The sequence below is a fragment of the Thalassophryne amazonica genome, chromosome 7 (genome assembly GCF_902500255.1).
Source record: "Thalassophryne amazonica chromosome 7, fThaAma1.1, whole genome shotgun sequence".
Lineage (NCBI taxonomy): Eukaryota > Metazoa > Chordata > Actinopteri > Batrachoidiformes > Batrachoididae > Thalassophryne > Thalassophryne amazonica.
Genome location: NC_047109.1, coordinates 40751746 through 40767642, shown reverse-complemented (window position 1 = coordinate 40767642; position 15897 = coordinate 40751746). Strand labels below are relative to the sequence as shown.

The 15897-nt window shown below is 39.7% G+C and overlaps 1 protein-coding gene across 1 annotated transcript in view; it reads left to right on the top strand.

The window, feature by feature from the left end:
- Window positions 1–15897, top strand: part of inpp5b (inositol polyphosphate-5-phosphatase B) — a 68024-nt gene extending 52127 nt beyond the window's left edge. The window contains 10 exon segments of the mRNA XM_034174060.1: window positions 2418–2553; window positions 2889–2999; window positions 3173–3338; window positions 4996–5231; window positions 12935–13051; window positions 14381–14465; window positions 14573–14700; window positions 14831–14942; window positions 15460–15521; window positions 15523–15897. Of these exon segments, the coding sequence (XP_034029951.1) occupies window positions 2418–2553; window positions 2889–2999; window positions 3173–3338; window positions 4996–5231; window positions 12935–13051; window positions 14381–14465; window positions 14573–14700; window positions 14831–14942; window positions 15460–15521; window positions 15523–15567 (1198 nt within the window). The 3' untranslated portion in view covers window positions 15568–15897.

The window sequence follows — 15897 nt, the reverse complement described above, 5'->3', positions numbered from 1 at the left end:
CTCATTTTGATTTGAAAACTGAGTTGATTAATTTGTGTGCAGTTTTTCATGGATATGCCCCATAATGAATACATGCCTGAATGCTCAGTAGGGGTATTTGTCTGCACTCTCTGTATGGATGATCAGTCCATCCTGATTAAATATAAGTGAAACAGAAATTTGAGATTTTAGGGATTGCATATTTTTATTTGAGCTTCTTTTAATAATAAACAATTACTCTGTCACAATTGGGTGGGTGGGTATTTGGTTGATGTTGAACAGTGGTTAGCACTCTTCCATCACAGCAAGAAGGTTGTGGGCTCTGTTCGACTGCTCCTTTGTGTGGGGCTTGCATGTTCTCCCTTGGGTTACGTTTCCTTTCACTTTCAAAACATGCATATTAGAGTCTGGTCTGTCTTCTGAAAGTGATATTCATCCAGAGGGTTTTTAAAGTTTTTCCAGTGCATGCTCATTTAGAGTGTCTGTAGGTGCATATAAGTACACAGTCACAACAAATTGGAGCTGTACTGCACCTGATTTAAATGGATGACAAAATTTTCAATTAATTAATTTAATGTTGAAAGTATAATTTGTCAATAATAGATCAACACTGAACTTTGCTCAGGATCTTGACCTTGCGCTGTTGGTACATACAGTAGTGTTCAGAATAATAGTAGTGCTATGTGACTAAAAAGATTAATCCAGGTTTTGAGTATATTTCTTATTGTTACATGGGAAACAAGGTACCAGTAGATTCAGTATATTCTCACAAATCCAACAAGACCACGCATTCATGATATACACACTCTTAAGGCTATGAAATCGGGCTATTAGTAAAAAAAAAAGTAGAAAAGGGGGTGTTCACAATAATAGTAGTGTGGCATTCAGTCAGTGAGTTCGTCAGTTTAGTGGAACAAACAGGTGTGAATCAGGTGTCCCCTATTTAAGGATGAAGCCAGCACCTGTTGAACATGTTTTCTCTTTGAAAGCCTGAGGAAAATGGGACGTTCAAGACATTGTTCAGAAGAACAGCGTAGTTTGATTTAAAAAGTTGATTGGAGAGGGGAAAACTTATATGCAGGTGCAAAAAATTATAGGCTGTTCATCTACAATGATCTCCAATGCTTTAAAATGGATAATAAAAAACAGACCCATGGAAGAAAACGGAAAACAACCATCAAAATGGATAGAAGAATAACCAGAATGGCAAACGCTCACCGATTGATCAGCTCCAGACAGTCTGGAGTTACCTGTAAGTGCTGTGACAGCCAGAAGACGCCTGTGTGAAGCTAATTTATTTGCAAGAATCCCCCGCAAAGTCACTTTGTTAAATAAGACATGTGCAGAAGAGGTTGCAATTTGCCAAAGAACACATCAACTGGCCTAAAGAGAAATGGAGGAATATTTTGTGGACTGATGAGAGTAAAATTGTTCTTTTTGGGTCCAAGGGCCGCAGACAGTTTGTGAGATGATCCCCAAACTCTGTATTCAAGCCACAGTTCACAGTGGAAGACAGTGAAGCATGGTGGTGCAAGCATCATGATATGGGCATGTTTCTCCTACTATGGTGTTGGGCCTATATATCGCATACCAGGTATCATGGATCAGTTTGGATATGTAAAAATACTTGAAGAGGTCATGTTGCCTTATGCTGAAGAGGACATGCCCTTGAAATGGGTGTTTCAACAAGACAATGACCCCAAGCACACTAGTAAACGAGTAAAATCTTGGTTCCAAACCAACACAGTTAATGCCTCGCAGATGTGAAGAAATCATGAAAAACTGTGGTTATACAACTAAATACTAGTTTAGTGATCACAGGATTGCTAAAAAAGCAGTTTGAACATAATAGTTTTGAGTTTGTAGCGTCAACAGCAGATGCTACTGTTATTGTGGACACCCCCTTTTTTTAACTAATAGCCCAATTTCATAGCCTTAAGAGTGTGCATATCATGAATGCTTGGTCTTGTTGGATTTGTGAGAATCTACTGAATCTACTGGTACATTGTTTCCCATGTAACAATAAGAAATATACTCAAAACCTGGATTAATCTTTATAGTCACATAGCACTACTATTATTCTGAACACTACTGTATCTCAAAGATGTGAATGAGATTTAGCGCTGCGATATTTCCATATAATTATGACACGAGTGGTTCTCATCAAATGACATTCAAATGAAAATAGGCTGTTTTTCCAGCATGTTTCTTCTTATTATTATTTATATTGACTTAGCCTCAAAAAATTGTCATGCCTACCCACCTGTAATCACAATTACATAATAATTTGTATATAATACAATAATTACAAATAAAGCTGGAAGTTTTATGTCTGCACAAAAACAAAATGATTATTCAATAAATTTCACACAAAAAATAACTGAATTCTATTCTGAATAATAAACCTGCTTGAGAATTAATTATTTTTCTGCATTTAGTGAAAAATGTCGAGTGCCAGCATGGTGCGACCGCATCCTGTGGAGAGGGAAGAATGTCCGGCAGCAACACTATCAGAGTCACATGGCCCTGAAGACCAGTGACCACAAGCCTGTCAGTTCTCTGCTTACCATAGGGGTAAAAAAAAAAAAACTTCCTTCTGCTGTTGTTCTTTTTGATCTCCTTATATTTACATCTTTCTCCTGAATGAAAATAAGATGAGGGGAGACGAGATGATGTACCCTTTATTTCAAGCCTCTAAGATTAGCTAGGATAGTTATTGCAATGGGCAGGCTGTAGTGTGTAAATATTTATCACACTGATTTCTTGTATCAGGGTAAAACAGTAAGCATTCAGTAATTTTCAGGTAATAAAAAGCTAGGGTTTTCTTTAATTCTCTGATACAGGAGACTTGGACACAGACCTCTGTATTTTTTTCCTGTCCTCTGACTTGTACCTGTCTTCTCCTACAGATCAAGTGTGTAAATGAAGAGGCCTATAAGAAGAGTTTTGAAGAAATCGTTCGTAACATAGATAAGATGGAGAATGAGTGCATTCCATCAGTTACCTTGTCCAAGCAAGAGGTAAAGCTTCTCATCTTTATTGTTCATTGATTGTGGACTAGAAGTTGTAATGTTTTTCTTTTATGCTGTACTTTACTAGAGTTCCATTTCGTATTGTTTGAACATTAATTTACTTTAGTACTGATCTCACATATTAAAAACTCCTGTCTTTATGAATCTTCTTCCATTTTCAGTTCCACTTTAAGGATGTGAAGTTTATGCAGCATCAGGCGGAGACATTACACCTCATCAATGATGGGCAGGTCCCATGTCAGTTTGAGTTTATTCAGAAGCCAAATGAGGCTACTTATTGTAGGCCCTGGCTCACAGCCAGTCCTTCCAAAGGCTTCGTCACTCAAGGTAAGTAACAAAAACGGCAAATTATCCAGCAGCCATATAAAGTCATAAGAAGTGCACTCAACAGTAACTACCGGCTTTTCATCCCCCGCTGGCCGAAGGCCCAAAGGGGGATTATGTTAGGGGTGATTTCTGTCCGTCTGTCCCTCTCAAAAACTGTTTAAGCTTTTGAAATCAGCTCCTCTCGCTTGTTAGGCACTCCACCAAGACCCTTTGTAAACTCTTGAAGTTGTTACAGTCTTGATGTGATTGGAAAAACCAGACATCTAAACTCACAGCTTCATGGTGCAGTGGCACAGACAAGGACTTTTTATTTATAAGTGGCTGTGTACCCCATGAGCTTGAATGCCTGATTGCTTAGAGCAGTGGTGTCCAGAGACATTTTCACTGATTAACTTATCCCATCTGCTCAATGTGATTTAATCAGTGAAATCTCCTTCCTGAGTCAGTGGCTACAAAGAAAAGCTGCACCCTCTTGGCCATTTCTAGAATGTCTTTGGACATCACTGGCTTTGCATGACAGCTGATTTTGATTTTGGCTTGCAATGGTTACTTAAGGAACTTCAATTCAATTTCAGTTCAATTTAATTAGCTTATAATGCGCCAAATCACAGCAAAGCCGTCTCAAGGCGCCTTACATGAAACCATTCAACATAAAATTTAAATAAATAATTAAAAATGAATTAAAAAAAAAATTCAAATACATGATTAAAAACAGAAGTAAAAGAATAAAACAGATAAAAAAAAAACTATTCATAAGAAAGAGAATAAAAATAGGTTTTCAGTCTTGACTTAAAAATGTCCATGGACTCCGACTGTCTCATGGTCACAGGAAGACTGTTCCACAGGGTGGGTGAACGATGTGAAAAGGCTCTTTGACCTGCTGGCTTCTTCACCCTGGGAACACAGAAAAGTCCTGCATCCTGCGACCGCAAAGCCCGGGCCGGCACGTAAAGTTCCACCAGATCAGCCAGACAAGATGGCGCCAGTCCATGAACAACCTTATAAGTCAATAACAAAACCTTAAAATCTGCTCTCACAGAGACAGGGAGCCAGTGCAAAGATGCCAAAAATGGGTGTGGTATGTTCAGACCTTCTGCTACGTGTCAGAAGTCTGGCGGCAGCGTTCTGAACCAGCTGAAGACCCCTGATGCTGGACTGCGGTAACCCTGAAAATAGAACATTACAATAATCTGACAAGAAAGTGAGATGATGTAGCCTTTCATGGTTACTGCCACAGGTGGGTGAAAGTCACTCTCAAGCCTTAACTTTGCAAATCTCTGCTCATCTTGACTGTTCAGGAGATGTTGACTGAAGACTGGCTTGAAACTGGCTTGGTGCCATGTCTTGTTACTGCAGAGAACAGCAATTGGAAAAGCTACAGTATTAACTGGTGATTGAAATTTGATTAAAAGTATATGTGAAATAGTAATTAAAGGGTTGCTTAGTGTTTCACATTTTAGATTTCCTAACGTGCAAAAAAGCAGTGCCAGAGCAGGACATATTGGCTACAACATCTTAACATTAATGTGGAGCAAAAATATCACCACAGATTACTGATGATGCAGTGCAGACATTGTAGTTTCTGGCACAGCAGACAACAGTTTAATTATATATGACAGTTCAGTCACCTTGTATGTGCATGTGTCTGAACCTCCAGGGGCTTCTGTGGACATTGAGTTTGAGGTTTTTGTGAACCGCTCAATGGCACCTGAACTTAACTCTGGGAAACAAAAGATTGAAGACATCTTGGTGCTTCACCTGGAGCGTGGCAAAGACTACTTCATCTCTGTGACTGGAAACTACCTGCCCAGCTGCTACGGTACATCCATTCATACGTTGTGCCAGCTGCGGGAGCCCATCCAGGATATGCCACAAGAGACCATCTATGAGCTGGTAAGTGCTGCCATGTGTAGAGCAGGAATAACAGCCTTGAAAAAAGTCTTCTCCAGGGAACTCATGATTTACATTAACATACATACAGTAATGTTCAGAATAATAGTAGTGCTATGTGACTAAAAAGATTAATTCAGGTTTTGAGTATATTTCTTATTGTTACATGGGAAACAAGGTACCAGTAGATTCAGTAGATTCTCACAAATCCAACAAGACCAATCATTCATGATATGCACACTGTTAAGGCTATGAAATTGGGTTATTAGTAAAAAAAAAAAAAAAAAAAAGTATAAAAGGGGGTGTTCACAGTAATAGTAGCATCTGCTGTTGACGCTACAAACTCAAAACTATTATGTTCAAACTGCTTTTTTAGCAATCCTGTGAATCGCTAAACTAGTATTTAGTTGTATATCCACAGTTTTTCATGATTTCTTCACATCTGTGAGGCATTAATTTTGTTGGTTTGGAACCAAGATTTTGCTCGTTTACTAGTGTGCTTGGGGTCATTGTCTTGTTGAAACACCCATTTCAAGGGCATGTCCTCTTCAGTATAAGGCAACATGACCTCTTCAAGTATTTTGACATATCCAAACTGATCCATGATACCTGGTATGCGATATATAGGCCCAACACCATAATAGGAGAAACATGCCCATATCATGATGCTTGCACCACCATGCTTCACTGTCTCCACTGTGAACTGTGGCTTGAATTCAGAGTTTGGGGGTCGTCTCACAAACTGTCTGCGGCCCTTGGACCCAAAAAGAACAATTTTACTCTCATCAGTCGACAAAATATTCCTCCATTTCTCTTTAGGCCGGTTGATGTGTTCCTTGGCAAATTGTAACCGCTTCTGCATGTCTTTTATTTAACAGAGGGACTTTGCGGGGGATTCTTGCAAATAAATTAGGTTCACACAGGCATCTTCTAACTGTCACAGCACTTACAGGTAACTCCAGACTGAGTTGATCAATGGGTGAGCCTTTGCCATTCTGGATATTCTTCTATCCATTTTGATGGTTGTTTTCCGTTTTCTTCCACGCGTCTGTTTTTTTTTTTTGTTTTTTTTTTTTTTTTTTGGTCCATTTTAAAGCATTAGAGATCATTGTAGATGAACAGTGTATAATTTTTTGCACCTGCTTATACGTTTTCCCCTCTTCAATCAATTTTTTAATCAAACTACGCTGTTCTTCTGAACAATGTCTTGAACGTCCTATTTTCCTCAGGCTTTCAAAAAGAAAAGCATGTTCAACAGGTGCTGGCTTCATCCTTAAATAGGGGACACCTGATTCACACCTGTTTGTTCCACAGAATTGACAAACTCACTGACTGAATGCAACACTGCTATTATTGTGAACACCCCCTTTTCTACTTTTTTTTTTACTAATAGCCCAATTTCATAGCCTTAAGAGTGTGCATATCATGAATGCTTGGTCTTGTTGGATTTGTGAGAATCTACTGATATGTTGTTTCCCATGTAACAATAAGAAATATACTCAAAACCTGGATTAATCTTTTTAGTCACATAGCACTACTATTATTCTGAACACTACTGTAGGTGGTCAGACAGTGAACCCTTTATAGTTTTGCTTGGTCTAAAAAGTAACCGTTACTGACTGCCACAATTTTTTTCCTGATTTCTTATAGTGTTTCTTAAAGCCAGAAAGTTGCCATTTGAAATGACTTTAGTTTTGTGTCATGGCTGTGATCTGCTTTTTTCTACAATATTAAACAACTGAATGAACATCCTCCGAGGCCGGTGATTCCATAATTTTTGCCAGGGGTTGTATAAACTTGTGCTTGTAATTGCATTAACCTTTTAGGAATTATGACCATTTCTCTGTATAGGCTCCCCATTTCCTGAGCCCATAAGTAGTTGGACAAATTTAAAAGCTCATCACTGTTGCAGCCACTTCTCTTTAGACATGTCAGGAGATGGATATGTGAACATTTTTAAATCAATGAATGTCTTGAGGTTTATTTAAATCAATTACTCCAACAGTGGGTGCAGTCACAGTGTATTGTAGACCTCATCTGAGTGTTACCTGATGTTGCTCCATTTCAAACAATCAAGAAAAAATTATGGTGGAAGTCGAGAAATTTCCACAAGGATCATTGGTAATATTTACATAGGATTACATTAAGGATGGAGGCAAGTCTGTAGTTGTTTAAAGGTTGAAAAGCACAGGTTGTTCAAGAGTCAAACATGGTGGTCTGAGGGGGGCTGCTGCAGCAGGTTTCCTCTGAGCCAAGTTACCATGCTGCCAAGTCCCATGGCTAGTTGCTGGCGGTAATGCCCACCTACAACATGTGCTGTAGGTGGGTATTGATGCATGGTTGCACATTTCTGCTTATGATGGTTTAGCAGCATATCAGTTTGCACAGTTTTTTTTTTTGGGGGGGGGGGGTATTTTACTTTTTTACTTTTATTTTTAGAAAATTACTCTGTGTATTTTTCCATTTGTTCATAAACTATATACAAAAATCTAATGATTGGTATCCAGCAAGTATACTGGGCACATGCTCTATATATCTGTGAGCTTTTGCATTCAGAGAAATTGTGTGACTGAAGCATCGGGTCTGGTCTGGGATGCTGGTACTGTACATCACTGCATCCATCTCACTATGGAGCCACCCTGTCTCTTTGTTAGTAACCACTCAGGTTTCAAAAGGAGCCATCTATCCACTGCAGCCAGGTGAAACATCAGTGTCTTAAATCTACCTAAATAACTGCTGTGACACTCATCACCTCACATTATTTTCATTTAAATCAAGATTTTTCTGTGTGATTACAGTAGATATGTGTAGTCGCACTGAAGTCTCTTAGCTGCTCATGAGATGGTATTGTAGAGCAGGTGCATCAATGGATAAGGAGCTGGCCTGCAATATGTAGACCTGAGTTCAAATCCCGCTAACGGTACCTGCCTGTGTCTTTGGACACTTACCTACATTGTCTTAGTCCACTCTGCTGTAAAAATGTGTTTGTGCCTCGGCTGGGGAAATAACTGTGATGGTGTCATCACACTGTGATGGATAGAGCAAATGGGTCTAGTTGCATTTTTAATTTTGTCCAGGGGCAAAATTGTGTAATCTTTGGGTCTTCTGTGGCTTTGGGGCTCTGAAGGACAGATTATGTCACATTTCCACTGGCAACACAAAGAGGTGCATTCAGCCGAATGATTTTCTCTGTTTCAAGACTTGTATATGTGACACAGTCTTCTAACTGTGCTAGCCTTCAGTGCAGCTACAGCAGTGAGGTCATCAAACAACTCTGGATAACCTCCTCACCAGGAGACTCTACCAGGTGCTTTGACATCCAGATTAAAAAAGCACACAGCCACGCTGTCTTTTTTTCTTTAGTTAAGTCTGACCTTTGCTAAACAAACAGCAGTACTGCATGGTGCTGCATCAGGATCTGGCATCTTCCGCTGGCCAGAATTAACAGTCTGTGCCAGAGCTTTGGACAATCAGAAGCCCAGTCTGAATCAGACAGCCACAGGATATAAATGCCTGAGTATTGTAGAAGTAAAAAAAAAAAAAGTCAAGGACACAATGGTAAAGAAACGTGCAGCCACCAAGAAAGCTCTCCATATGATGTCCGCTCAAAGTTTTGAGCATGCACAAAACTTTCAGACGGACTTGGTGGACATCAGCTGACAAGGAACGCAATTATTGAATGGGAAAATAACTTTTGCAGGACAAAAACGGATATCCAAAATTTGTATCAGTTTCTCATACATTTCCAGCAACTAGGTGGAATTGCATTTATTTTGCAAGATGGCGCCTGTGTGTTTAGCATGCCATCAGCCCTGTCTTTACCACTCATCGAGATTTTTATTTGTTGCTGTGTTTTTGCTCTGTGTGTTCTGCCGGGACATCTCTGCCTTGCTTGTGTATAATCATCAGTCTCTCTTGGACATTAATTAATGCTCTTTATGAGCCGCTGCTGTCATCTGGGTCCGGGCTGGGAGGGCCCCACCCTGCTTTGCCACCTGTGGTCGCAGAGGTCCCGCTGCACCTGCTCCATTTTCCTTGCGCTCCTCTCCAGAGGAGGCGCTTTAGAAGGCGCGGAAAGCGGAGCGGTGCGTTGGTGAAATTTAAGTTCTACCTGGCAGCCTTCACTAGAGGGTCTGATCCTCGCCTCCTGTGGGATGGACAATATTTTTGGGCATGGGAGCGCGCGCTGCACATGAGAGGCTGCTGGATTTGTCCTGTTGTTCCTGGACTGTCCCCTCCGATGACCGGATCGGCTCCGTTAAAGCTATGCCCGTTTTTGCCGCAGCTTCCTGCTGCTGCCTCTCGCCGGGCTACGGAGTTTTTATGCCGATGCTGTCGTCTGCGGGCTTGCAGATGCGGTGTTTCACCTGAGCTCCTCCGGCTGCTGAAACACGCTGCGTCACTGGCTGCTGAGAAGCATGAAGTTCCGCATGACTTCATTAAAATCTGCTGATCCCACCGAGATCCTTAGTTTGGGTCTCATTAACATCAGATCATTGTCTCTGAAGTCATTGCTGGTTAATGACTTAATTGTGGATCATCGTCTGGATATGATTGGATTATGTGAAACCTGGCTTAAATCCACAGGTGTCCTTCCTCTGAATGAGGCCTGCCCACCGGAGTACACTTTTAGTCACGTTTCACATGATGTGAGGAAAGGCGGGGGTGTTGCTTTTATTTATAAATCCAGGTTTACTTTATTAACTGTTGGGGGACAAATATAATTCATTTGAGCATCTGATTCTCCGTTATGCCCATAATGCTAAGTACTGTCAAGGTCATAAAACTGGAAATCAGCTATGTTATATTGTCACTGTCTATAGGCCTCCTGGCCCATATTTTTTTTTTTTTTTTTTTTTTTAGATGAATTTGGCACGTTCATCTCTAGTCTTTCAACTAGTGTAGACAACATTTTGATTATTGGTGACTTTAACATTCATATAAATAAGCCCTCTGATCCCCTTGGTAAATCATTTATGGAAATCATGGATGCACTAGGATTTCGGCAGTTCATTCATGGTTCAGCGCATATCAGTGGTAATACTCTGGATTTGGTTCTTGCACGTGGCCTTGCTGTCACAAATATCGACATCCTGCCTCTTGCATCAGCGGTCTCTGACCATTCGCTTATTAGGTTTACAATTACGCTGCAGCGTTTAGTGGAACAGCAACCTTGCCTATCATTGTGGCGACGAATTAAACCTTCAACTTTGACAGAACTTGAAGCGAGATTACCAGAAATCTTAACTTCAAGCTTGATGAATTTTCAGTCGGTAGACAGACTTGCGGATAGCCTGAATTTAGTGCTAAAAACCACACTTGATAAGATTGCGCCTCCTCTATTAAGGCCATGCCTTCCCAAGGCACAGACACCTTGGTTTAACAGTTATTTGCATGACCTTAGGCAGAAGGCTAGAGGGTTGGAACGGAAATGGCGTAGTTCCAAACTAGAGGTGTTCCACCTTACGTGGTGTGAAGCTATTTTAGATTATAAGCATGCTTTATTGGCTACGAAGCAGGCCTATTACTCTGAATTGATAAACAAAAACAAGCATAACTCAAAGTTTTTGTTTGATACGGTGGCATTTCTTATTCATGGACAGCCACCTGTTGGCCGTTCTCCTTTTTCAGCACAGGACTTTCTGGACCATTTCGAAAAGAAAATAGAAGATATTAGGTTAAGCACAACTCAGCATACTTTGGTCCAGTCATTATATCCAGCTACTGAGCTGAGGTGCTACCTAGATTCACGGAATTTAACAGTATCTCACAAGGTGTGCTGACGAAACTCGTGATGTCTACTAGAAGCACAACCTGTTTATTTGATCCTATACCAACAAAATTGTTTAAGGATCTTTGGCCCATTCTTGGGCCGACTGTGCTGGAAATTGTTAACCTTTCTTTAAACTCTGGATCTGTTCCAAATTGTTTTAAATCTGCCATGGTTAAACCACTACTCAAGAAATCTAATCTTGATCCTCGTGTATTGAAAAATTATAGGCCGATATCAAATCTATCATTCTGCTCTAAAATTCTGGAAAAGGTGGTGTCACGGCAGCTTGTGGACTATCTTACTGAGAATGACCTTTTTGAGCCACTGCAGTCTGCTTTTAGAAGACATCACTCCACAGAAACAGCACTTATTAAAGTAGTTAATGATCTTCTGCCAGCAATGGACTCGGATACTACTACAGTATTGGTGTTGTTGGATCTCAGTGCTGCGTTTGACACAGTTGATCATCATATTCTACTTGATAGGCTAGAAAACTGTTTCGGGATTACTGGAACTGCTCTTGCGTGGCTGACGTCTTATTTGTCTGGTCGTTCCCACTGTGTTTTGTCCAATGACATTACCTCTGACTTTAAGGGCATGAAGTTCGGGGTTCCGCAGGGATCCGTTCTGGGTCCCCTGCTTTTTTCCCTGTATATGGCACCCCTTGGGAACATGTTGCGGTGTTTTGGGGTTGCTTTTCATTGCTATGCTGATGATATTCTGTTGTATATGCCAATAGCTGCTGGAAATTCTGTCCACATAAAATCTTTACAGGACTGTCTCGCAGCAGTGAGAAGTTGGATGTCTAGCAACTTTATACTTTTGAACTCTGATAAGACTGAAATGATCGTTCTTGGTCCAGCAAGACATTGGCATCAATTTCATCAGCTGGCGCTTAGCCTAGGTTTATGTGTTATACATCATACTAACAACGTGAGGAACCTTGGGCTAATTTTTGATCCTACGTTGTCCTTTGACCTCCACATTAGGGACATTACGAGGACTGCTTTCTTTCATTTAAGAAATATAGCAAAGATTCGTCCCATTCTGTCTATGGCTGATGCTGAGACTCTGATTCATGCGTTTGTCTCTTCTAGATTGGACTATGGTAATGCTTTGTTTTCTGGTTTACCACAGTCCAGCATCAGGGGTCTTCAGCTGGTTCAAAATGCTGCTGCCAGACTTCTGACGCAAAGCAGAAGGTTTTATCATATTACGCCGGTTCTGGAATCCCTTCACTGGCTTCCGGTCTCCTTGAGATCGGATTTTAAGGTATTATTGGCCTATAAAATTGTTGACGGACTGCCCCCCTCTCTGGCCGGCCTGGTTGAGTCCTATGTGCCGGCAAGGGCTCATAGGTCAGCGGGTTACAGAGCTTTTTATCACCGCGCTCCAGTTCTGTGGAATGATCTGCCTGCACAAATACGACAGTCGGACTCTGTGGAGACTTTTAAAGCCAGGTTGAAGACACATCTCTTCTCCCTGTTTTATCATTAGTATTTTATTGTGTGTCTTTTTTATACGTTTTATTTATTTTACTTTAATTTTTTATGGTTAAAGTTTTTATTGTATTTTAATCTTATTTCATTTTATTCTGCTTTTAAATTACTCTTTTAGATTACTCGTGATTTGGCGCTATATAAATTAATAAATTATTATTATAAATTATTATTATTCCTTGATCCATCATGGTGTTACAGGCACTTGAGGCATTATTGGAAAGTGCTTTGAGCATTGGCTAGGTGGAAAGCACTATAAAAATGCAGTCCTTCTTACGGAGTTGAGAGCCACATGAATGGGATATTTTTTTTGTTCGTGGAAAACACAAGGATCATTGGCATTGTTTATGAAAATGATATGCATTATAATCTGTTATTTTTGCCTTGGTGTTGTCACTGTAAAATTTACATACCAGTTTTGTTGCTGTTATCAGCAAAAGGCTGAGATGTCAGGAGATGATGGTGGAGCAGCAGTCTGTGAAAAGCCTCTCGATATTCCTAAAGAACTTTGGATGATGGTGGATCACTTATTCCGTAACGGCATGCAACAGGTCAGAATCTGTGTAAATGAAAAGTATCTGTTGCAATTATATTAAAATAACACTGTGATGCTTGTATGTTTTGTGAAATTTTCTTATTTGAAGGTTTGTTATAAATGTGAATTGTACAACTTGTGGACTTTACCTTGACACTCAGATGATTTTGCAGAGTTTTTGACATTAAAGAGTCTTTTCCTCTTTTGTGTGTCCAAAAAAAGTTGAAATCACAAGTATTATGATCAGTGGGGTGGCAAAGTGGATAATGCACTTGCTTTCAAAACAGAAACATCTTTGTGTAACATTTGGATTTACTTACAGTGCATTCACAGCGCTTCACCCTTTTCCACATTATATGTTACAGCCTTATTCCAAAATGAAATAAATTTTTCCCCCTCAAAATTCTATTCACAACACCCCATAATGACAACGTGAAAAGGTTTGGCAGTAATTACTGCCTCAAGTCTTTTGAATATGATACCACAAGCTTGGCACATCTATCTTTTGGCAGTTTTGCCCATTCCTCTTTGCAGCACCTCTCAAGCTCCATCAGGTTGGATCGGGAGCATCGGTGCACAGCTATTTTCAGATCTCTCCTGAGATGTTCATTCGGATTCAGGTTTTTTTTTTTTTTATAAATTCATGAAAATGTAAAAAAGAAACTTTTTTTTTTTCACATTGCCATTATGGGGTATTGTTTGTAGAATTTTGGAGAAAAAAAATGTATTTGATCCATTTTTGAATAAGACTGTAACACAGCAAAATATGGAAAAAGTGAAGCGCTGTGAATACTTTCTGGATGCACCGTATGAAGGGATTTGGCCTAAATTGTAAATGTGCCTAACTGTGATTTATGTATTTTTATGTATCCAAAATCAAAATCCACACCAGCTCCTCTACACTCTCAAACCATGAGAATATTTACTAGGGGTGGGGACAAGGAAAAACACTTATGTGGAATCCAAGTCGAGACCAAGGCAAATGGTCGAGTCAAGACCAAGATTTTGGGATTTTGGAGTGGTCAAGATCCGGAATTTGATGCTTTATATTTAAAAGTGAAATTTCTCTAGGGTAGACAGTCTCAGCAGCTCATCTGGAGTCAGCCTGAACCCTGTTTGAAGTTTTAAAAAATAAAACTGAGTTATGAGCTCTGTTGATGGCTCACATTAGAATGTTAATAATTAACATAATAATAATAATACAATAACATGCTTTCGGAGGGCTGTATGCATTTTCAGAGGCCTGATGTTCACACCCAGTCACCCAAAATGACAGATATTCGCCTGAGTTAGATGGTTTTTCATGTCATAGAATTATTGCTTATTGTTAAGCTTCTATTTGCAGGAAGATATATTTCAACAACCTGGCCTTCGGAGTGAATTTGCAGAAATTCGGGATTGTCTTGATACAGGCATGCTAGATTCTCTCCGTATCCTTTGAGATTCTCACCATCTGGGAGGAAGAATTTAATAGGGCTGAACCTTTGAGAGCATGCTGAGTCTGTCCAGTTATTCTGCCCTTGACACTGTGTTGTAGCGGGCAGTAACCATTCGGTGGCAGAAGCATTGCTTCTCTTCCTTGATGCCCTTCCAGAGCCTGTGATTCCATATTCCTTTTACCAGCACTGCCTCGAATGCTGCTCTATTGCCAGTCAGTGTGAGAAGGTTAGTCTGCACTAAATCATATGATGTCACCACTTAATCATTCAAATGGGTTTGGAAGTGGATGTGTCTTAACTCCTTCTCTTTTTTTCTTTTTTTTTTCTTCCAATTAACACACCTTTGTTGTCTTCAGGTTATCTCAATGCTACCTCAGTGCCATCAAAACGTATTCAACTATTTAACTGCCTTTCTCCGTGAGATGTTGAAAACTTCTGCTAGCAATCGCTTGGATGTCAACATTTTGGGTAAGAAAAGGGAAAAAAAAAAACATTACAAAGGAATTTCTTAAGCAGGGGTGGTGGCCAAGTGGTTAATGCGCTTGGTTTCAGTGCAGAAGGTTCCGGGTTCAAATCCCACCTCTGCGACATTTCTCCATGTAATGTGGAGTTGCATCAGGAAGGGCAACCGGGGTAAAACCTGTGCCAGTTCAACATGCAGAGCCACCTTGGATTTGCTGTGGCGACCCCGAGTGAAAACAAGGGAGCAGCCAAAGGAACTTACTTTTTACAAAGGAATTTCTTATGTGTAAATGTGTTGTCCTCAGCTGACTGTTTTCATTATGTTGGCATGTTGAGTCACAAAAATACCTTGGCAGAAATGTGCCTCAAAATAATGTATTTTAAGTTGAATTTCTGATCATTTTTTGTTTTTCTGCATAACATTAAAAAACTAATCTAAAAATGGCACCACATTCCAATTGGAGAAAAGGAAAGTAGAATTCAAAGATATGCAGTTTGAAGTGTCCTGTTTGTTTCTTTGTAGTCTCCATTTTTGCTGCCTTGCTGATGAGGTCACCTACGAAGCAGGATGTTGCAGAAAAAAGGAAAACTCAGGGAGTTCTTTCAACATTTCCTCAACCAAGATGTCTAGATGGAACGCTATTCACTTATGCTGATTAAGGAACACTAAAATTACGCAGTCCAGTATTTACATTTTAATGATTTCTGATATTGCTTGATTTTTTTTTTTTATTTTTTTTGGTATAAATAGTATTATTGTAAAAGCATAATAAGTTATAATATATTCTGTTCTTTCACTGTTTGCAAGCTGTTAATGCACAGCATTCATTGTACATCACAGAGTATCATATGGAGAGTTAACCATTTTTAATTTGTTTTTTTTAAAAGAAAGTTTGTATTATAATGTTATCACATCTCAAGAACCGATTGTTTTATATTATATAAAAGATGTGGAAACAAG